Source organism: Coregonus clupeaformis, chromosome 40 (genome assembly GCF_020615455.1).
Source record: "Coregonus clupeaformis isolate EN_2021a chromosome 40, ASM2061545v1, whole genome shotgun sequence".
In the NCBI taxonomy this organism is placed as follows: domain Eukaryota; kingdom Metazoa; phylum Chordata; class Actinopteri; order Salmoniformes; family Salmonidae; genus Coregonus; species Coregonus clupeaformis.
In genome coordinates this window covers 20,615,170-20,639,474 of record NC_059231.1, presented here as the reverse complement: position 1 = coordinate 20,639,474, position 24,305 = coordinate 20,615,170, and the positions used below count along the sequence as shown (strand labels likewise).

At 41.1% G+C, this 24,305-nt stretch overlaps 1 protein-coding gene across 3 annotated transcripts in view; it reads right to left on the bottom strand.

Annotated features, from left to right (window-relative positions):
• Positions 1–1,937: 1,937 nt before the first annotated feature.
• LOC121555056 (ubiquitin-conjugating enzyme E2 E3-like) overlaps positions 1,938–24,305 on the bottom strand; it is a 79,913-nt gene continuing 57,545 nt past the window's right edge. For all 3 annotated transcript variants that reach the window (XM_041868829.2, XM_041868830.2, XM_041868831.2), the window contains exons 4-6: positions 13,698–13,830; positions 3,408–3,555; positions 1,938–2,816 (exon numbers count right to left, since the gene is read on the bottom strand). In XM_041868829.2, coding sequence (XP_041724763.1) covers positions 2,719–2,816; positions 3,408–3,555; positions 13,698–13,830 — 379 coding nt within the window. In that variant the 3' untranslated portion in view covers positions 1,938–2,718. The remainder of the gene's footprint in view (positions 2,817–3,407; positions 3,556–13,697; positions 13,831–24,305) is intronic.

Here is a 24,305-nt window from a genome sequence, read left to right as displayed (position 1 = left end):
CCTTCCCTCAGTAAGAGCATTGAAGATGGGTTGTGGCTGGGTCTTCCAGCATGACAACAACCCGAAACACACAGCCAGGGCAACTAAGGAGTGGCTCCGTAAGAAGCATCTCAAGGTCCTGGAGTGGCCTAGCCAGTCTCCAGACCTGAACCCAATAGAAAATCTTTGGAGGGAGCTTAAAGTCCGTATTGCCCAGCGACAGCCCCGAAACCTGAAGGATCTGGAGAAGGCCTGTATGGAGGAGTGGGCCAAAATCCCTGCTGCAGTGTGTGCAAACATGGTCAAGACCTACAGGAAATGTATGATCTCTGTAATTGCAAACAAAGGTTTGTAGAAGCAATGAGAATAAAAAGGTTCAGAACTTTTGTAAAACATCACAGTACGGTTGAAATATATATGGCAAATAGAAATCCTATATGGATGGTGTTAAGAGATAGATGGGAGGTATTGAATAGAGTTGAAGGATGGGACTAATAACAAATAACAACAAATAATAACAAAGATAGCTAATAATGTAAGCATACTGTGTCCATAATAAGTATATAGGTTGTATGTTGGGAGCTTTTGGGAAAGAGCACAGTTAGAAAGATATGGCATATAGAAGCAAACCGGATGGACATCATGAAAATGATCGGAGAGGTTGAGAGTAGAAGAAGTTCAGGAGCCAAAAAAAAAGAAAATTAATTTAAAATATATATATATATATATATATATATATATATATATATATATATATATATATATATATATATATATATATATATAATATAATTATTGTAAAATTAACTCTGTCCATAAGGTGTAGATAGTAAGTATAGACCGGAAGTAGAGGCCTGGGCATTGTTGTTCACTAATTTACTCCAAGTAGGGAAAGGATGGTGGGGTTGAAAAGTAATAAAGGGGAGTATATATATATAAAAATATAAAAAACATGCGGGATTGGAAGTGATGCAGACAATTACATTGATAGAAGATACAATCTATCTGCAATATTAAGCTGATCCATTTCCCCCCCCCCCCCAAAAAAAACACAAAAAAATAAATAAAAATAAAAAATATTTAAAAGAAAGTAAACAAAAAAACAAAGGTTTCTGTACCAAATATTAAGTTCTGCTTTTCTGATGTATCAAATACTTATGTCATGCAATAAAATGCAAACTAATTACTTAAAAATCATTCAATGTGATTTTCTGGATTTTTGTTTTAGATTCCATCTCTCACAGTTGAAGTGTACCTATGATAAAAAATTACAGACCTCTACATGATTTGTAAGTAGGAAAACCTGCAAAATCAGCAGTGTATCAAATACTTGTTCTCCCCACTGTATGTTTATAGAGTAAAGAGGCCGCTAGCAAACATTGAGATAACACTATATCTACAGCGTACATACTAAATCTACTACAGCTACAAAATTCTACTTGAATAGTATTTTCCAGTTTCTCTCTCTTTCCATCCTTTGTTTTGTTTGATCCTCATAGGATTTAACTTCAAGAGAGAGAGAGAGAGCTGCGTCTGTTTCCCCGTGATGTGAATGGAATTTTATGTGCACTTCAAGTCTAGGTCGATTTGAGCACCGTCTTTTCCTACAGACGTCAGTCCTCATATGGTAATAGGAGGAGTAGAATCAGTATGACATTATACATCTCAAGAGATAACGGTACGGCAGTTTGCAGAGCAGCAGTTCTGAGTGACTATCTCTATGTAACATAATGACATTGTCTTGGTCGTTTCCCGTGGTCCTCTCATTCCTCTTATTGGCCCTGAACAAATTGAGCCTTTGTCTATGTCCCAAATGGCACCCTATCCCCTATGTAGTGCCCTTCTTTTGACCAGGGCGCATGGACTCAGGTCAAAAGTCGGAATATGGTGTCATTTGGGACGCAGCCCTAGTTATTGAATGCCAGCTCCCAATGTCAATCATCCATGAGTTTAGACTGTACAATTCAACCCTTGGGGACAAGTTTATTGTGTTTTGGGGATGTTACAGTGGTGGCTCATCTTTTGTTGAGCTACAAAAAGGTTTCAATGAAATATCGTTTTCATTACAAATTGACAAGGTAAAACAGAGTCATCACAACAGTATAATGTAACTACATAACTGGAAATGGGTGTCTGGCTTTCATATAAATGACATCATCATCTCTAATAATCTACATCAGCTAGTTGTTTTTTCTTCTTTAACTTCATACAGATAATGGAGAAGGTTAAAATGCACCATAATATTTGGTTGAGACTTTAGGAATAGTTTCCTTTATTACATCACAAAATACATTTTATTTTTTTAATATCCCAAAGAAGCAAGACTTGCAAGTAGAGGCATTTAAACATAACTAAAATCTACAGCTACAAAATTCTACTCCAATATACATTTACCTTTTGTTGGGCATTGTCTTCCGACAGATGGCGTCATTCAAACGCTCTGTGTTGCCATGAACTATCAGTGCAGACAGAGGCGACGCTTCGCTATCTGACGTGAGACAATGCCTGCTTGGATCTGTCTCTCTCTCTGTCTCTCTTCAGACCCAGTCCTCATAGCAGGGTAAAATGTGGAGGAGTAGAATCAGTAATCAGACATTTACACAGAAGTCCGTATTGTAAAGGCTATAAAGATTTGTTGCACGATGTGACGTCGCCTCCGGGACCTTCACACTGCAGGCAGGGGGGCTGGGGGGACAGGGGATCAGACAGGACGGGGTCAGGGGTTAGGGATCGTGACCTCTAAGTGGCGTATCTCTTGGTCCACTGTCGGGCTATCCTGTCATGCTCGGCTCTGTTGGTCAGGTACTGAGTGGCAATGCTACCAACCAGAGGGTCAGCTGAGGAGAGAGGGAGAAGACAGGAAAGAGAGATGAGCAACGCATTAGTAAGAGGGTTGCAGAAGTCTAAACTGACTGAAGAGAGTAAAGGGATGAGACACTCATGAGTAAGAGGCCTTAGTCATTGGTACACAGTCATTGGTAAGAGGGCGACCTTAGATCTCCAAGTCTCAAGGCAGGCACACAGGATTGCTTCATTTTAAACTTTGTATAAATTACTTCATTCAAGTAGAAATTGAAGCATGCATCAAGGTAGAAGAAAGATTTAGTAGGATTTCTAAATTGATGATGTCCCACTGTCCCATCCCTGACACAGCGCAAACATTCTACAAGTCAAGTGCAGTGTAATGTCTTTGGTTTTGAGGCTTGCTTTGGGGTTACAGTCTGTTACATGTGTACAGTATATTTACTGTATGTTTGATTGGTTGACCGCTGTGTCACTCACCAGGGTTGCAGTCTGTTACATGTGTACATTATATCTACTGTATGACTGATTGGTTGACCGCTGTGTCACTCACCAGGGTTGCAGTCTGTTACATGTGTACAGTATATCTACTATATGTCTGATTGGTGGACCGCTGTGTCACTCACCAGGGTTACAGTCTGTGAGCAGGGAGCAGATGGACAGCAGCACCTTGGAGATGGTGAGGGCAGGGCTCCAGTTGTCCTTCAGGATATCCAGGCAGATCACACCCTGACTGTTGATGTTACAGTGGTAGATCCTGGTGCGGAACGTCACCTAGGGAACAACATAAAGCAGATCTAACATCACCTTAGAAACAACATAAAGTAGATCCAGACAGATCACACCCTGACTGTCGATGTTACAGTGGTAGTTCCTGGTGCAGAACGTCACCAAGGAGACATCAGAAAGTAAATATATACCCTGGCTAGGAAACAACACAGACATACATATCAGTACACCCTGATTGTTTTTCTTGGGCCACTTTCCTCAAATGAAAACTGACCTGTGGAAGAGGAGGAAGGCATGAAACACATTTAGGCTTTATCAGCCAGCCAGGCAGATAAGATAAGATACAGTGTTAACAATGGGGTCAACAATAAAGCATGCAAGGGTTACTGAGGAGGTAGAACATTTATTTAGGAGCTAGAACATTTACAGATGAACTAGAACATTAACTGAGGAGATAGATCATTAACTGAGGAGCTAGAACATTAACTGAGGAGATAGATCATTTACTGAGGAGCTAGAACATTAACTGAGGAGATAGATCATTAACTGAGGAACCAGAACATTAACTGGGGAGATAGATCATTTACTGAGGAACCAGAACATTAACTGGGGAGCTAGAACATTTAACAAGGCGCTAGATCATTTACTGAGGAGCTATATTTACATTTTAGTCATTTAGCAGACGCTCTTATCCAGAGCGACTTACAGGAGCAATTATGGTTAAGTGCCTTGCTCAAGGGCACATCGACAGATTTTTCACCTAGTCGGCTCGGGATTTAAAACCAGCAACCTTTCGGTTACTAGCCCAATGATCTTAATTGCTAGGCTACCTGCCGCCTGAGGAGGAGCTGGAACATTTACTGTGGAGCAAGAACATTCCCTGTTAAGTCTGCATTCACTGTAGTCATCTAAACCTCACAAAGCTAAACCACACATCCTTGACATTTGCACTTATAAAACAGCATAAAGACAGACAGGCAATTGGCATAAATGTGTATGGCAACTTAACACATCCCATAATTAAGCCATCATACAGTAGATTGGCCTTTCCCTGCAATATCTGGTAGGTAGGCCAGTCGGTGACATGCGTTGAGCTAACCCTTACGGAAAAAACACATGAATTTCACATCTCATATGATCACGCGATTTAATGTAAAGTTCATGTGATAACGTGACAACATGTGAAGCAACATGTGATAACATAAAACTACACGTGACAACATATTAGCACATGTGAGAACATGATCTTGTGAAATGTATGTGAAATAAATGTGACAACATGGGGATGCAAAATCTCAATGTGATAACATGAAACTACATGTGACAGCATGTGAGTACATGTAAAACAAACTATCTCATGTGAAATAAATGTGACATGGGGAGGCAATGATACCATGAATATGACACTGTATTTTTACAACTAAATTAAGGTGTTAATGATGATGCTGATTACTTGGGAATCAACCTCTCTTGGGATTTGAACTCACAACCTCTTGGTTGCTAGCTATCTGAAGTTGAAGGTGCTATTTCTATAAAATAACAGTATGCTGATGTAATTTACTGTAGAATCTTGTACTCTGACCACAATTGGGACCTTAAATGGGATTTGAACTTAAAACCTCTCGGTCGCTAACAACCTGAAATGTTCTGCTACAGTGCAGCTACACCACCAGATCTGTGAGCATGAAAGAGATATGGCCACAGATTTATTGGCAAGAATGCATTTCTGCATTATTCATCATTGCCCAGAATCAAGTAAATAATTCTGCAATTATCACCACCAACGTAACATTAACGTAAAACTAGCAGTGCTCAAGCACACTGTTGTAGCAGTTTAAGTGTTTGATGGTTATGCCGATGCAAGTTAAGCACCTCTTTTGACACTGTCTGTTCTGGAAACTTTGTAAGAGAATGTGTCAGTAATGAGCTGCACTCACTGTAAAGACGTTATTGTGTATTTTCCAGTAAGTTAATGGCAACTTGTTGCAAGAAGTTGCTGTGAATTTGTCATTTTTTACTTGGAACCTACTAGTTTGTAAGTTATTGTCAAATTCACAGTAACATACTGCCTTTTTTGTTGTTGTTGCCAGTAACCTATAGGACATTTGCTGCCACTTGCAATCCTTGCCAGTAACCTACTGTGCCTTCACCGACTCTTCTGTTGACAACATGCGCATCACTTGCTGATTGGCAGCATACTGTAGCAGCTGCAGCCTATCAGAAGATTGCAGGTGTAGCTTATTGGAGGCGTGGCTTTCAGCTAAGTCAGTTAATGTGCTATATTGTATTCTGTTCATAAACACAAAGCTGTCAGTTTTGCAGCTTTGTTAAAGGCTGCCATAAGTGCATGTACAACAAAGGAACCATACAATATTTCATTTATAGCTAGTAACCATGTCATTGTAATACTCAATTCCCTACCAGACCATTTTGGTGAGTGTGATGGATTAGCTACAGTAAGTTAATGTGAATTTCACATTAACTCACTTGCAACTAGTTGACAGTAAGTTATTGAAAATTAAACATGAACTTCCTGTGAACCAGCTGCAATTAAGCTACTGGAAAATATGTGCAGTAACCTTTTCACCATGCAGCTCTTCACTGTCACAAGCTCTGCCAAAGATTGTAGACCAGCTAGTGTCAAAAGAGGTACTCAACCTTAACCAACACAACGATAAAACCACTTAAACTGGTACAACACTCCGACTGAAGGTTGGAACAAATACAACATATTTTAGAACATGCCCCGAAATATGGTAATGAGCCCCGCCAGCACATTGCCCCCACCTACAGTGCATTCGGAAAGTATTCAGACCCCTTGACCTTGGCTGAAAAACATCCCCACAGCATGATGCTGCCACCACCATGCTTCACCGTAGGGATGGTGCCAGGTTTCCTCCAGACGTGACGCTTGGAATTCAGGCCAAAGATTTCAATCTTGGTTTCATCAGACCAGAGAATCTTATTTCTCATGGTCTGAGAGTCCTTTAGGTGCCTTTTGGCAAACTCCAAGTGGGCAGTCAAGTGCCTTTTACTGAGGAGTGGCTTCCGTCTAGCCACGCTACAATAAAGGTCTGTTTGGTGGAGTGCTGCAGAGTTTTTGTCCTTCTGGAAGGTTCTCCATTCTCCACAGAGCAACTCTGGAGCTCTGTCAGAGTGACCATTGGGTTCTTGGTCACCTCCCTGACCAAGGCCCTTCTCCCCTTATTGCTCAGTTTGGCCGGGCGGCCAGCCTTAGGAAGAGTCTTGGTGGTTCCAAACGTCTTCCATTTAAAGAATGATGGAGGCCACTGTGTTCTTGGGGACCTTCAATGTTGCAGAAATGTTTTGGTACCCTTCCCCAGATCTGTGCCTCGACACAATCCTGTCTCGGAGCTCTACGGACAATTATTTCGACCTCATGGCTTGGTTTTTGCTCTGACATGCACTGTCAACTGTGGGACCTTATATAGACAGGTGTGTGCCTTTCCAAATCATGTCCAATCAATTGAATTTACCACAGGTGGATGCGAGTTCCTAACTCTGAAGGTACCTTACGCACACCAGGGCACAACACTGTACCGTAACGCAGTTACATCTCCGACACTGCCAAACCCCAGCTATGCGGGTGTCGGCTACCCCTGTTTACGCTTGATCTGATTGAATCTAGGCCTTAATTTCAAGTGTTTCTGAGCACTGCTACTTTTTCGTTGGTTTTGTCAGATAATCCCACAATTATTTACTAGATTATGGACGGGCAACTTTTAGCAAAGTGCAGAAATGTATTCTTACCAATAAATCTGTGGTCGATCTCTGTCATGGCCACAGACCTGGTGGCAAAGCAGGAAATTCAGGTTGCTGGCAAATCCCAAGTGTGTTTGTGTCCCAAGTGTGCTAACCAAATTGAGTTCCAGTCAATTCAGAAAGTAAACCAAAATCCATTTCCTCATTTTCCGGAAAAGCATTGAAAATAATTGGAATGAGAATTGGAATTTCCGTGTACTTCCTGTATACAGTTCGTTGTTGTATATTTACTGACTAAATACAGTTCAGCTGTAGAAATACATAAAAAGTTGTTTCCACTATTTTCACTGCAACTCAGTAGCTGGTAACTTACTATAAAAATAATAAGCCTATCTAAAGTATCCTTTAAGTTTAAATGCAATTGTAAGTAAGGCATGCCAAGTTAATTTGCATGACGGCCAAAAAGTAGCCTACCCATGTGCATTGCAATTGACAGTAAATATATAGCAAAATACATTAACATATTACTGTAGAAATGTAATGTAAAATGACACAATTTTCCCACAAATTTAACAGCAATGGCTAACAGTGTAATTGTATGTTATCACATGTTGAACCACATGATTTCACACGTGAAACGTGAAATTTCACATGTGAAATCATGTGAAAACGTGGTTTTGGAACACTTCACATTTCTTCTTTCACATGTGGAAATGTTTTTTTTTAACACTTCACATGTGACATTTCTCGTGAAATTTTGTGGAAAAGCTTTTTTTGGGAAGACTTCACGTGACATTTCACATGTGAAAACGTGTTTTTGGAACACTTCACAAACTTTGGTTTTGAAACTTCACATGTGAACATGTTTTTCACGTGAAATTTCATGTGATATTGCTGTTCAGCTAAAGTATAGCTCCAGCTGGGATTTGAACACACAACCTCTGGATGTGAGGTACACTGCCCTTCCTGCTGCACCACAAAGTATGTTGCAGTCCCATACACATTCAATACCTATAATACATCTCTGCACTTAGCAAAAGAGTGTCATCTGCACTGCTATTTTAGTTATCAGTTATTCTGACTATTCTCTCATCATTGATTACATTTACTTATTTCAGCAATTTGAGGGTTTTCTGTGAATTTGTCTAATGTTGGTGGGGCATATTATTCTGTTTTAATGTTAATCCTGAATCACTATGATAAATATAATCGTTTTTCTTGAGTGTATTTTTAGCAAATCTGAGATGTACTTGAAGTCCAAAATGTAGGAATAGAGGTGAAATCAGTTAATGACACAGACATGGTGGCGTAGCAGGATGCTTGGAATGCAGTGAACCAAGAGGTTGTGAAGTCAAATCCCAGGTAAGGACATGTTAAATAAGAATTACTGTATAAATAAACATACACAATGCAGTCAAATATGTAAGTTGAAAACACTGTGTGTGTATCATAAAGACACACTTTTTTCTGTGAAATCCCATGTGAAAATTTCAATCCACGTGAAAGGTTATGCGATCACGTGAAAATCCACATGTGAAATGTTCCAAAAACACATGGTTTCACATGATCTAGGGTGATTCCTAAGTTGGATGCACCCATTTGTAAGTCGCTCTGGATAAGAGCGTCTGCTAAATGACTTAAATGTAAATGTAAAATTAGCTCACATGGGAAATGTCACATGAAGTGTTGCAAAACACATGGTTTCACATGATTTCACATGTGCAAAACATGTGGAAATGTCACATGTGAAATCATGTGATTTTCCACATGTGAAATCATGTGGTGTTTACATAAGGGAAGTCTTTTAACATCCCATTGAGGCCTTCTCTCTCTGAGCAGCCCTTATTGCATGGGGAAACCAATTAGGACCACTCACAGCCAATGATCTTAATGATGCCACTAGCTGTTTATGGCTTTGACATTAGAGGGAGGGAGAGAGAAAGAGAGAGAAGAGAGAGAGAGTGAGAAAGAAAGAGAGAGAGAGAAAAAGAAAGAAAGATATATAGATAGGGAGAGAGGGAGTCAGACACAGACACACCACCCCTGGGTAATTGGTAGCATGGAGGGGAACCACACCGCCTCTGAACAAGTCTGCTCTCTCTCTCTCTCTCTTGCTCTCTCGCCCTCTCTCTTGCTCTCTCGCGCTCTCTCTAAAGTCAAACTGTATATGCCATCTTTATGACATGTTAATAGAAACCAGACGAGACAGACTCAGTCTTTTATTACCATAACCACTGTAAAGGCTAATCCCATCACTGTAAACAGGGGATTTGCGCTGAATAATAGAACTGCTAGACAGAGCAAACATATCACAACACCCCCTCAGTCCAGTATAGAGTGGTACAACTTTCAGTTCTGAGGCTGATTTCTCGTAAATATATTTATGCCTGTTAGTTTTTATGTGAAATGGGATTGCTTTCTATGAAATAACCCTATTGCTCACCTCCACTACCAGAACGCTATTATGATCCTGATTATATCCACCTTCCGTAAAGTTTTCTCAGAAACATAATAGGCAGTGTAGCCTGTCGGAAGAGTGTATTACTGAGAATATATGCTGCTAAAAAAGAGGAGCCCCTGCAGTGCCTATAACGCAAAAGAAGCAGCGTCCCAAAAGGCACCCTACTCCCTGCCTTCAGAGAGTATTCATACCCCTTGAATTATTCCACATTTTGTTGTGTTACAGCCTGATTTCAAAATGGATTAAATATATTTTTTTCTCTCACCCATCTACACACAATACAGTGGCTTGCGAAAGTATTCACCCCCCTTGGCATTTTTCCTATTTTGTTGCCTTACAAACTGGAATTAAAATTGATTTTTTTAGGGGTTTGTATCATTTGATTTACACAACATGCCTACCACTTTGAAGATGAAAAATTTTGTTTTGTTTTTGTGAAACAAACAAGAAATAAGACAAAAAAACTGAAAACCCCCCAAAAGTCAATACTTTGTAGAGCCACCTTTTTCAGCAATTACAGCTGCAAGTCTCTTGGGGTATGTCTCTATAAGCTTGGCACATCTAGCCACTGGGATTTTTGCCCATTCTTCAAGGCAAAACTGCTTCAGCTCCTTCAAGTTGGATGGGTTCCGCTGGTGTACAGCAATCTTTAAGTCATACCACATATTCTCAATTGGATTGAGGTCTGGGCTTTAACTAGGCCATTCCAAGACAATTAAATGTTTCCCCTTAAACCACTCGAGTGTTGCTTTAGCAGTATGCTTAGGGTCATTGTCCTGCTGGAAGGTGAACCTCCGTCCCAGTCTCAAATCTCTGGAAGACTGAAACAGGTTTCCCTCAAGAATTTTCCTGTATTTAGCGCCATCCATCTTTCCTTCAATTCTGACCAGTTTCCCAGTCCCTGCCGATGAAAAACATCCCCACAGCATGATGCTGCCACCACCATGCTTCACTGTGGGGTTGGTGTTCTCGGGGTGATGAGAGGTGTTGGGTTTGCGCCAGACATAGTGTTTTCCTTGATGGCCAAAAAGCAACATTTTAGTCTCACCTGACCAGAGTACATTCTTCCATATGTTTGGGGCGTCTCCCACATGCCTTTTGGCGAACACCAAACATGTTTGCTTATTTTTTTCTTTAAGCAATGGCGTTTTTCTGGCCACTCTTCCGTAAAGCCCAGCTCTGTGGAGTGTACGGCTTAAAGTGGTCCTATGGACAGATACTCCAATCTCCGCTGTGGAGATTTGCAGCTCCTTCAGGGTTATCTTTGGTCTCTTTGTTGCCTCTCTGATTAATGCCCTCCTTGCCTGGTCTGTGAGTTTTGGTGGGCGGCCCTCTCTTGGCAGATTTGTTGTGGTGCCATATTCTTTCAATTTTTTTATAATGGATTTAGTGGTGCTCCGTGGGATGTTCAAAGTTTCTGATATTTTTTTATAAGCCAACCCTGATCTGTACTTCTCCACAACTTTGTCGCTGACCTGTTTGGAGAGCTCCTTGGTCTTCATGGTGCCACTTGCTTGGTGGTGCCCCTTGCTTAGTGGTTATGCAGACTCTGGGGCCTTTCAGAACAGGTGTATATATACTGAGATCTTGTGACACTTAGATTGCACACATGTGGACTTTATTTAACTAATTATGTGACTTCTGAAGGTAATTGGTTGCATCAGATCTTATTTAGGGGCTTCATAGCAAAGGGGGTGAATACATATGAACGCATCACTTTTCCATTATTTATTTTTAGCATTTTCTGAAATAAGTTATTTTTTTTATTTCACTTCACCAATTTGGACTATTTTGTGTATGTCAGTTACATGAAATCAAAATAAAATCCATTTAAATTACAGGTTGTAATGCAACAAAATAGGAAAAACGCCAAGGGGGATGAATACTTTTGCAAGGCACTGTACCCCATATTGAAAATTAAATACAGAAATATCTCATTTACATAAGTATTCACACCCCTGAGTTAATATCTTGTAACAGCACCTTTGGCAGCGATTACCGCTGTGAGTCTTTCTGGGTAAATCTCTAAGCTTTCCACACCTGGATTGTGCAACATTTGTCCATTATTCTTTTCAAATGTCTTCAAGCTCTGTCAAATTGGTTGTTGGTTATTGCTAGACAACCATTTTCATGTCTTGCCATAGATTTTCATGTAGATTTAAGTCAAAACTGTAACTCGGTCACTCAGGAACATTCACTGTCTTCTTGGTAAGCAACTCCAGTGTAGATTTGGCCTTGTGTTTTAGGTTATTGTCCTGCTGAACAGTGAATTCATCTCCCAGTGTCTGGTGGAAAGCAGACTGAACCAGGTTTTCCTCTAGGATTTTGCCTGTGCTTAGCTCCATTCCGTTTATTTTTTATTCTGAAAAACTCCCCAGTCCTTAACTGGACCATGTGGTCGTCTGTAGCTCAGCTGGTAGAGCACGGCGCTTGTAACGCCAAGGTAGTGGGTTCGATCCCCGGGACCACCCATACACAAAAATGTATGCACGCATGACTGTAAGTCGCTTTGGATAAAAGCATCTGCTAAATGGCATATTATTATTATTATTATTTAACGATTACAAGCATACCCGTAACATAATGCAGCCACCACCATGCTTGAAAATGTGGAGAGTGGTAATCTGTTGTATTGGATTTGCCCCAAACATAACACTTTTTATTCAGGACAAAAAGTAAACTGCTTTGGCAAATTATTTGCAGTATTACTTTAGTGCCTTGTTGCAAACAGGATGCATGTTTTGGAATATATATTTTTTCTGTACAGGCTTCCTTCTTTTCACTCTGTCAATTAGGTTCGTATTGTGGAGTAACTACAATGTTGTTGATCCATCCTCAGTTTTCTCCTATCACAGCCATTAAACTCTGCAACTGTTTTAAAGTCACCATTGGCCTCATGTTGAAATCCCTGAGCGGTTTCCATCCTCTCCGGCAACTGAGTTAGGAAGGATGCCTGTATCTTTGTAGTGACTGGGTGTAATTAATAACTTCACCATGCTCAAAGGGATATTCAATGTCTGCTTTTTTTTTTTACCCATCTACCAATAGGTGCTCTTCTTTGCGAGCCATTGGAAAACCTCCCTGGTCTTTGTGGTTGAATCTGTGTTTGAAATTCACTGCTCGACTGAGGGACCTTACAGATAACTGTATGTGGGGTACAGAGATGAGGTAGTCATTCAACAATCATGTTAAACACTATTATTGCACAGAGAGTGAGTCCATGCAACTTATTATGGGACTTGTTAAGCACATCTTTACTCCTGAACTTATCTAAACTTGCCATAACAAAGGGGTTGAATACTTATTGACTCAAGACTTTTCCACTTTTCATTTTGTATTAATTTCTAAACATTTCTAAAAACATAATTACACTTTGACATTATGGGGTATTGTGTGTAGGCCAGTGACACAACATCTCAATTTAAAAATCAGGCTGTAACATAACAAAATATGGAAAAAGTCAAGGGGTGTGAATACTTTCTGAAGGCACTGTAGTGCACTATTTTACCAGACCCTCAAAATACACATCTCTTTGTCAAGCCACAAAGCCACGCCTGACTGAGACAGACCACCAATGCTGCCACTCTTTCTCAATAATAACAGCATTGTGTTAAATGGCTCAGGGTGATTTTGGTCCCCTGGTCTCCACAGTCATGTGACAGTAGAGCAGAGTGCTGTGGTGTAACTGCTGCTGTGTAGTAGCCTCAACGAGATGATGGCCAGGCAGCGCCACAGTTGGTCAAAAGCATAAGGCAAGACAAGACATCATGTTTATCAGCCTCAAGGTTTCAACTGATGACCTCAGCAAACTCCTGTCAGACCTGACCTCCATGTAGAACAATAGAGGACTAGCTGCAGACAGAGGCCGCGTCCCAAACGGCACCCTATTCCCTACATAGAGAATAAGGTGACATTTGGGACGCAAGCAGAGGCGTCCATGTTACTGAACTGTTTAAACAACCACCTCTAAACCTATAAAGCAAGTGAATAAAGCGTACAGTACCTTTGGTGGCTTGAAGGGGTAGTCGGATGAGAAGGTGATATCTAGGAAGAAGACCCCTCCCTCGTACACAGAGCCTGGTGGTCCCAGGATGGTGGACCTCCATTCATAGATGTTGTCTCCCTTGGGTCCCGCACTGCAAACACACAAAAACAACAGCACAGAGTAAGTGAAACCCTTTCTGCCTTTATTGTTAAGCCTGACAAAGACTTTCAGGTCAAAACGTTGCACTCAATAAAACTGTGGAAGCATTCAATAGTGTGCGGGTACCTATCTTTATTTGATGACTTAACTTTTTGTACCCTGTTGCTACCTATTACACCTCAGTTCCTCAGATAGAGACCAGCATCACTCCTCCAGGCCCTTTAAATGGATGTAAATGGACAAGCAATCACAGGGGAGAGTCAGACAGTCAGGGCTCTGCCTGAATAGGCTGTAGAAGCATATCTTAACAGGAGAGATAGCTATGTGTTAATGTAGCACTCAGACAAGCAGGTGAATTAGGGGGTGGAGGCTGCCTTGAGCAGACAAACACTTATCTACACTGTCCTCACTCCTCACCCTCGGCTCTATTACCATGTGATGAAGACACATCACACACACACTCCACCAGCATGCATGTCTGTCAGTAGCCTTGAGAGAGAGAGAGAGAGAGAGAGAGAGAGAGAGAGAGAGAGAGAGAGAGAGAGAGAGAGAGAGAGAGAGAGAGAGACCCCCTAGGCACAACTACGACAACATAACCAACAAAAACGGGTCACGACTCCTGCAGCTCTGTCGCACACTGGGTATGTACATAGTCAATGGTAGGCTTCGAGGGGACTCCTATGGTAGGTACACCTATAGCTCATCTCTTGGCAGTAGTACTGTAGACTACTTTATCACTGACCTCAACCCAGAGTCTCTCAGAGCGTTCACAGTCAGCCCACTGACACCCCTATCAGAAAACCAAAGAAAAGTAACAACAGTGATAAATGTTTTGATGAAGAATGCAAAAACCTAAGAAAGAAATTGAGAAACCTATCCAACCAAAAACCCAGAAAACCTGAGCCTACGCCTTCACTATGGTGAATCACTAAAACAATACAGAAATACACTACGGAAAAAGAAGGAACAGCAGGTCAGAAATCAGCTCAATGTAATTGAAGAATCCATAGACTAACCACTTCTGGGAAAATTGGAAAACACTAAACAAACTACAACACGAAGAGCTATCTATCCAAAATGGAGATGTATGGGTAAACCACTTCTCCAATCTTTTTGGCCCTATAACAGAGAACAAACAGCAAAAAATATATACATTATCAAATACAAATCTTAGAATCAACTATTAAAGACTACCAGAACCCACTGGATTCTCCAATTACATTGAATGAACTACAGGACAAAATTCTGATAAACTCCCTTATGTACTGGGTGAAAAACCACAGTGTGCCATCACAGCTGCAATATTTGTGACCTGTTGCCACATGAAAAGGGCAACCAGTGAAGAACAAACACCATTGTAAATACAACCCATATTTATGTTTATTTATTTTCCCATTTGTACTTTAACTATTTGCACATTGTTACAACACTGTATATATACATAATATGACATATGAAATGTCTTTATTCTTTTGGAACTTCTGAGTGTAATGTTTACTGTTAATATTTATTGTTTATTTCACTTTTGCTTACTATCTACTTCACTTGCTTTGGCAATGTTAACATACGTTTCCCATGCCAATAAAGCCCTTAAATTGAAAAAAATGTGAATTGAAAAATAGAGAGAGAGAGAGAGAGAGAGAGAGAGAGAGAGAGAGAGAGAGAGAGAGAGAGAGAGAGGGGGGCACTCACCACTCACATTCCATCAGTCTCTCAGTAAAGTATTAGATCCATTGTCAATAGAAGGAATGTTGATAAAAACACTCACTGATTCAACCACTGTCAATAACACGGGTGTAAATAAAATCAAAAGACTGTATAAATGTATGATCACTAGCCCTGTCCCATATTGTATAAAATGTCAGTCAGTGAAATTAAATCAAACACAGGCTGATCATTATTTTAATCCTTTGTTCTGGAGCAAAATAAAACAGTTTGCTTTACCCACAAGATCTACACAAAGAACTCTGAACTAGAGGACAAAGGGACAGAATGCGAAAATAGGTGATGATGCTTTAACTATAGCCTTATGTCCTTCACTGGAGATATCTGGTGGTAGAGACAGATCAATGTTTTGACCTCTTCACTGCACACATCAATCTAACAAGCCTTCAGGAGAGCCATGAGAAGCCCTTCTTTAAGCTGCCAGCCTGGCTGTCTGAGAGACACTCCCTCACCTTGTTAACTGATCTCACTGTTACTATACAGGAACATTTCATTTAGAAATAACGGTAAATCTAGCCTGGTACTAGATCTGTTTGTCCTGTATTATAATAAACTATGGGTAACATTCTATTTGGATAGTCTATCTGAAGATGCTCTACAGACTATCTAGAGACTAGCAGTGACATTTCAACCTTAACCTTTACCCTAACCCTTATTCTAAACCTTAACCTAACCCTAACCTTAGCAAGCAGTTGTTTATCAACGGATAGTTGGTTGATAGTATGACCATCTTTAGAGCATCTACAGATGGAAGAGCCGGACTATCCAAATAAAGTGTGACCCAAATATGACCATAGGAGTCGGATATAGGGAATTAAAGCTCAAAAGAACAGACTGTGTCACCTCTGTTTCACCACGCTCCCCACCGGATTTGCGTCGCAACGAATGGCGGGCATCACAAACACCAGGAATCTTCAACTTAAATTGCTCCACCTCCACACTACCCCAGAAATCACTCCCTTAATGGTGCCCCTGTACCTAGATCAAAGCAAGATACAGGGCTTTCCCTAAGTTGCATCGCACGGAGCACCTGCGCCCTCTGATCTAAAGCAATACAAACAAACATCACAAGTCCACTTCGGGTTACCTTCACCCAACCTGAAACCCATGGATCAGCCAAAAGGCCTGGTTCCACCCTCTTCAAAAATCTCCTTCCCACTGGAACAAATGTATCTTTATCCTAACCGTGTCCATCAATGCAAGGCTCGGGCTCCGAGTTCCTCACAACACCTTCTACCCCTTCCATTTCACCTCCAGAACTCGAACTGGTGTACGGCTCACTCTGTTTGAACTTGACACCAATCTTCTGAAACGATTTCTTGAATCAAATGTCTTGTTCAATTGTGCTGAAATGTAGGTAAGGTCACAGACATTCCTAACACTGATCTGAATAAAAGGCATGGAACGCCACATCAATTACTAAAATGCATTCTAAACAGGACGATGGGAAAATAAACACTAGTGTTTAAAATCTGAACATTAAGGAGATATAGATGTTCTCCTGGTTGGAAACTGACTAGAAAAAGCTGACTACCATGTTCAATCTTGCATTCTAAATGCCAGTGTTTAAGATGAGAACACTTATTGGCAAATGTAAATGCCTGATGTTTAAGTTTAAAACACTAATGTTTAGGTTATAAACGTGTCACGTTTCATGGTTTTACAATGTAGCAATGCTCTCTTGGGTAAATAAATTAATCAAGCTCCAGTAGGCTAATCTTTTTTAGTGTGGACTGTATTAATGTACTGTATTGCATTATACTGTATTATGGAGCCCGACAGATATATTGGCCGATATTGGCCTTTTAACGCTAAATCGGTATCGGCCGATAACTCCACCGATAACCGATATTCAATAAATAGGATGAAAAAAGGGAATCTCTTGCTTTTCAGAACATTTGTGGCCATTGTCATGATGTGCCATTATTATCACAATGTATGAAATCAACGTTTGAAGCATAGTTATTGGACAATTGCTCTTTTGGATTGCAATTTATGAGAATTCAGCGTGGAAAATGTGTACTTTTTCATTTCCCTGCTGTAAAACAGTATATCAGCAGATATATCGGAATCGGTAAGTTTTGTCAGCATCAGCATCAGACCCAAAGAAACATATCGGTCAGGCTCTACTGTATTATGACTGGAATTACGCACCTTCTTCAAAACATGACGCTGGTAGAGAACAAGCGATGCTGGTGCAGGATATGCCTACAAAGTTATAATTATAGGCTAGCCAATTGTATTTTCATTTTTATAATTAGTAGGCTGACACATACATTTGACATTTTAGTCATTTAGCAGACGCTCTTATCCAGAGCGACTTACAGTTAGTGAGTGCATACATTTTCATTCGTATCGTTCATAATATTTCCCCTAATGTTGTGCGACAATGCAGTAATCAATATCAGTAGTACTATACAAAAAATTATAATAAAGTAAAGTAGAACAGAAACGCACGAGAAATTGAAATAAGAACACGAGAAAGTAAGCTAAACTGTATACAGGGTCAGTTCCAAGGTCAGTGCCAATAGCATATTTACAATGTGCAGGGATACTGGAGTGGTAGGGGTAGATATGTATAGAGGTAAGGTGACTAGGCATCAGGATGCATGATAAACAGAGTAGCAGCCGCGTATATTATGATTGTATGTGAGTGTGTGTGCGTGTGTGTAGAGTCAGTATGAATGTGTGTTATGTGTGTGTGAGAAAATTAAGTGCGTGTGTGTTGGTGTCAGTGTGAGTGTGTGTGAGTGTGTAGAGTGTAGGGCTAACCCCAATTAGTCGACTGGCCGATTGTTTGGTCAATAGGCTGTTGGAGCAGTAGCAAATATATATATATTTTTTATGGCACACGAGACACCTGTCTTATTTGCGCCCATCTCAGTGAACTAATCCATTGCGGAGCCGCAGGGATGGCACAGTCCAAGAAGAAGGGGAGTGTGGCTAAGATGCACAATTCACATCTCAGTCCAGAATGCGCTCCCTCCTGCCAATTTGTGCACATTCATTGTTTCATAACTTCATTGTGTGAATTGTTTGCGTTTGATTGTTAGTGTCTATCAATTCCCCATTACATATATCACCAATAGTCAACTTTACCATTCATTTCTAATCTACAATGTTTGTTTGGTTACGGTAATTTCTGTTAATGCATTCAATATATTATTATTCCAGTCTTTTACCGTTCTCATTGTGAGAAACAAGTTTTGGTTTATTTCATTCCATTTACGAGTTTTGTCAATTTAGTCATTGTCTTTTGTTTGGAGTGCTCCTATCAATGATGAGTAAGGACGCGCACCTGATTACGCATAGAAGTAGGCCTATAGGCTACCTGGCCTAAATGCAAATGTAGGCATATACACTGAACAAAATTATAAACGCAACATGTAAAGTGTTGGTCCCATGTTTCATGAGCATTTTTCAACACACAAAAAGCTTATTTCTCTCAAATGTTGTGCACAAATTTGTTTACATCCCTGTTTGTGACCATTTCTCATTTGCCAAGATAATCCATCCACCTGACAGGTGTGGCATATCAAGAAGCTGATTAAACAGCATGATCATTACACAGGTGCACATTTTGCTGGGGACAATAAAAGACCACTTTAAAATGTGTAGTTTTGTCACACAACACAGTGCCACAAATATCTTAAGTTTTGAGGGAGCTTGCAATTGGCATACTGACTGCAGGGACATTCACCAGAGCTAATTGAACGTTAATTTCTCTACCATAAGCTGCCTCCAATGTCGTTTTAGAGAATCTGGAAGTACTTCCAACCGACCTCACAACTGTAGACCACGTGTAACCATGCCAGCCCAGGACCTCCACATCTGGCTTCCTCACCTGCGGCACCGTCTGAAGGGGGTTGGGTGTTGAGGAGTATTTCTGTCTGTAATGAAGCCCTTTTGTGGGGAAAAACAAATTTTGATTGGCTAGGCCTGGTTCCCCAGTGGGTGGGCCTGGCTGCCCAGTGGGTGGGCCTGGCTCCCCAGTGGATGGGCCTGGCTGCCCAGTGGCTGGGCCTGGCTCCCCAGTGGGTGGGCCTGGCTCCCCAGTGGGTGGGCCTGGCTCCCCAGTGGGTGGGCCTGGCTGCCCAGTGGGTGGGCCTGGCTCCCCAGTTGATGGGCCTATGCCCTCAAAGGCCCAACGATTGCTGCACCCCTGTCCAGTCATGTGAAATCCATAGAATAGGGTCTAATTAATGCATTTCTGTAACTGTAACTATGTAAAATCTTTGAAATTATTGCATGTTGGGTTTCTATTTTTGTTCAGTATAAATGTGCCCATTTGGGGATCTGATAGTATTTCTGATTGGCTTAACGCACCACCACTAATGAGCTGTGGAACTTTTCAAAGTAATTTTTTCTTCACCTCAAACAGCAAGCAAACAAAGTCTGTTTTTACATCCATTGAGAATGACAATAGTTCCTCAATGTAGTTGAAAAATCTTTCCAGCTTTCTCCCTTTCGATAACCACTGAGCGTGAAAGGGAAGAATGTCATGCTCTGATCCAGTGGAAACGTCATAAAATAGGCCTACTTGATTACTTCTTATTCCTTGTGCAAATAGCCTACAGCTGTGTCTGTTCCGAGCTCACTGGCATGGCACGGGAAACTCTGAGGGCCCAGAATATTTTCAATATGCAATGTTGCAAGTTTGCTAGCATGAGCTTCAGGCCAGACCCAAGTTAATAGTTGATACAATGTTTCAAGTTCGTTGCAGACAGTTACATTTTAGGTTTGTATCATTTTAATTTAGATTTGGATAGAATTTGTATTAACCACATGACAATGATTTTGAGATCCGAAGACATTATTAATAAATTAAATTAAACTGTTCCACGAAAATGTGCATATGAAAACCATAACTGGCTCGCAGATTTGTAGAAATGGTAAGATAAATTGGCAATCCACATGAGAAAGTTTGCCGACTCCTCGTGTAGCCTATTCCCGGCATCTTCAGTAGAGTAACTGTAGAATCTGCGAAAGTCAGCAGGAGCGAGAGGAGAATGGTGGGGTCAGGTTTTCTTCTGGTTATCTTGAGTCATTTGTGTGTTATTTCATCAAACAGAATGCTTAATGCGTCAGACAAGCTCAACGCATATAGTTGATTTTATTAAAACACATAGGGTGTGTCTATATATGGAAAAATACACAGACAACTTTCGGTCGACCAATATCTTTTTGTTGTTGTGGAAAGCCCTAGTAGAGTGCTCATAGAGTCAGTGCAAAAATTAAAAATAAAATAGTCTGTGTAGCCGTGTAGCTATTTAGCAGTCTTATGGCTTGGGGATAGAAGCTGTTCAGGAACCTGTTGGTCTCAGACTTGTTTCTCCGGGACCACTTGCCGTGCGGAAGCAGAGAGATCAATATATGGCTTGGGTGGCTGGAGTCTTTAACAATTTTCCAGGCCTTCTTTTCACACCGCCTGATTGGTCCTGGATGGCAGGGAGCTCGGCCCCAGGGATGTACTGGGCTGTCCACACCACCCTATGTAGCGCCATGCGATTGAGGGTGGTGCAGTTGCCATACAAAGCAGTGATGCAGCTAGTCAAGAAACCGAGCGAACTTGAAGCTCTCGACCCGCTCCACTGCAGCCCCGTCGAGTTCATCTGTGCCATAACCAGCATTTCAAAGCATCTCATGATAACAGATGTGAGTGCTACAGGGCGGGAGTCATTGTGGCAGGTAGCTTAAGAGTTCTTGGTAACAGGAATGCTGTTAGTCAGCTTGAGACATGTGGGGATTACAGACTGGGACAAGGAGAGGTTAAAAATAACCATGAATATGCATGCCAGCTGTTCTGCGTATGCTCTGAGAATGCGCCTTGGAATATCGTCCGGCCCCGCGGCCTTCCGAGTCTTGACCTGATTAAAAACCTTACTCACGTCGGTCTCAGAGAGCAAGATCCTCCAGTACCCTGGATCATAGGGGGCCCTCATGCACGGCTATGTGTTGTTTTTGTTGAAGCTTGCATAAAATGCATTGAGTTTGTCTGGTTGTTGAGCAGATCATGGCTGGATCTTCCATTGTAATCTGTAATGGACTGTAGCCCCTGCCACATGCGGTGACATGCGTATTACCTCCTCTTTTTCTCTCTATTGTTGCTTCATTCCTTCCTCGCTTTCAACAGCTAAAATAAATATGTTTTGTTGTCCTTATCTTCATCATTGTAATGGCATGCTTGAATAATATAGGACTAGAATAAGATTGACTGGTTATGGGTCTGAATAAATTACTGCTATAGCCTACCAACATTGCACATTCTCTCTTCTTTCAAACTCCCCGTGAGTTCTATTGGCTGCTGGATTTAACATTCTGCAAACAAGAGCTTGCATCCCTCTTTGAATAGTTTATTAGTTAAAAAATTAAATAAATGTCCAGCAAGCTATTCCTGTCTTCGTCATTATGGGGTATTATGTGTAGGTGGGTGAGAATGATTATTTTTTTAAATCCATTTTGAATTAACACAACAAAATGTGGAATAAGTCAAGGGGTATAAATATTTTCTGAAGGCACTGTATACACAGTGAGGGAAAAAAGTATTTGATCCCCTGCTGATTTTGTACGTTTGCCCACTAACAAAAACATGATCAGTCTATAATTTTAATGGTAGGTTTATTTGAATAGTGAGACAGAATAACAACAAAAAAATCCAGAAAAGCGCATGTCAAAAATGTTATAAATTGATTTACATTTTAATGAGGGAAATAAGTATTTGACCCCTCTGCAAAACATGACTTAGTACCTGATGGCAAGACCCTTGTTGGCAATCACAGAGGTCAGACGTTTCTTGTAGTTGGCCACCAGGTTTGCACACATCTCAGGAGGGATTTTGTCCCACTCCTCTTTGCAGATCTTCTCCAAGTCATTAAGGTTTTGAGGCTGACGTTTGGCAACTCGAACCATCAGCTCCCTCCACAGATTTTCTATGGGATTAAGGTATGGAGACTGGCTAGGCCACTCCAGGACCTTAATGTGCTTCTTCTTGAGCCATTCCTTTGTTGCCTTGGCCGTGTGTTTTGGGTCATTGTCATGCTGGAATACCCATCCACGACCCATTTTCAATGCCCTGGCTGAGGGAAGGAGGTTCTCACACAAGATTTGAGGGTACATGGCCCCGTCCATCGTCCCTTTGATACTGTGAAGTTGTCCTGTCCCCTTAGCAGAAAAACACCCCAAAAGCATAATGTTTCCACCTCCATGTTTGACGGTGGGGATGGTGTTCTTGGGGTCATAGGCAGCATTCCTCCTCCTCCAAACACAGCGAGGTGAGTTGATGCCAAAGAGCTCCATTTTGGTCTCATCTGACCACAACACTTTCACCCAGTTCTCCTCTGAATCATTCATATGTTCATTGGCAAACTTCAGACGGGCCTGTATATGTGCTTTCTTGAGCAGGGGGACCTTGCGGGTGCTGCAGGATTTCAGTCCTTCACGGCATAGTGTGTTACCAATTGTTTTCTTGGTGACTATGGTCCCAGCTGCCTTGAGATCATTGACAAGATCCTCCTGTGTAGTTCTGGGCTGATTCCTCACCGTTCTCATGATCATTGCAACTCCACAAGGTGAGATCTTGCATGGAGCCCCAGGCCGAGGGAGATTGACAGTTATTTTGTGTTTCTTCCATTTGCGAATAATCGCACTCAACTGTTGTCACCTTCTCACCAAGCTGCTTGGCGATGGTCTTGTAGCCCATTCCAGCCTTGTGTAGGTCTACAATCTTGTCCCTGACATCCTTGGAGAGCTCTTTGGTCTTGGCCATGGTGGAGAGTTTGGAATCTGATTGATTGATTGCTTCTGTGGACAGGTGTCTTTTATACAGGTAACAAGCTGAGATTAGGAACACTCCCTTTAAGAGTGTGCTCCTAATCTCAGCTCGTTACCTGTATAAAAGACACCTGGGAGCCAGAAATCTTTCTGATTGAGAGGGAGTCAAATACTTATTTTCCTCATTAAAAAGCAAATCAATTTATAACATTTTTGTTGTTGTTCTTCTGTCTCTCACTGTTCAAATAAACCTACCATTAAAATTATAGACTGATCATTTATTTGTCAGTGGGAAAACGTACAAAATCAGCAGGGGATCAAATACTTTTTTCCGTCACTGTACATGTTTTAATTTTTTTATTTTTTTATACTGGCCCCCCGTGGGAATCGAACCCACAACCCTGGCGTTGCAAGCGCCATGCTCTACCAACTGAGCTCTAGGAAGATATAAATCATTGTGGTTGCGGCAGTACGGTTTCATACTCTCTTTGTCTATTGCAATTGTACACTAATCTACTGGGAAGCCAAAATGTTCCCAAACTGGAAATGTAACGATGATGGAGAATCCTCCTGGTTTATCGACCCCACTACTCGCCATCGGACAGAACTAGTTCCCGGCTACGCATCTCAAAAGGACAGTTTGAAATGCACCAATTAAGATCTTAATTTTAAGTACAAAGTGCGCATAGGCTCTAGTTGTTTTAATAGAATAGCCTGAAATGTTTTTTCAGCTCAGATTTACTCAAGAGGCATACAACTAGGCATTTTCTACAGGCCTAGTCGTCTTCTTCTTCTTCTTCTTCTTCTTCTTCTTCTTCTTCTTCTTCTTCTTCTTCTTCTTCTTCTTCTTCTTCTGTGAGGTTTAACGGCGGTTGGCATCCAATATGTTCCTTTACTGTCCCCAACTGAACTATAGTATAGATCCATTGCACTTTAACCCAATGGCCTGAGAGGACGGGACACTACCACTCA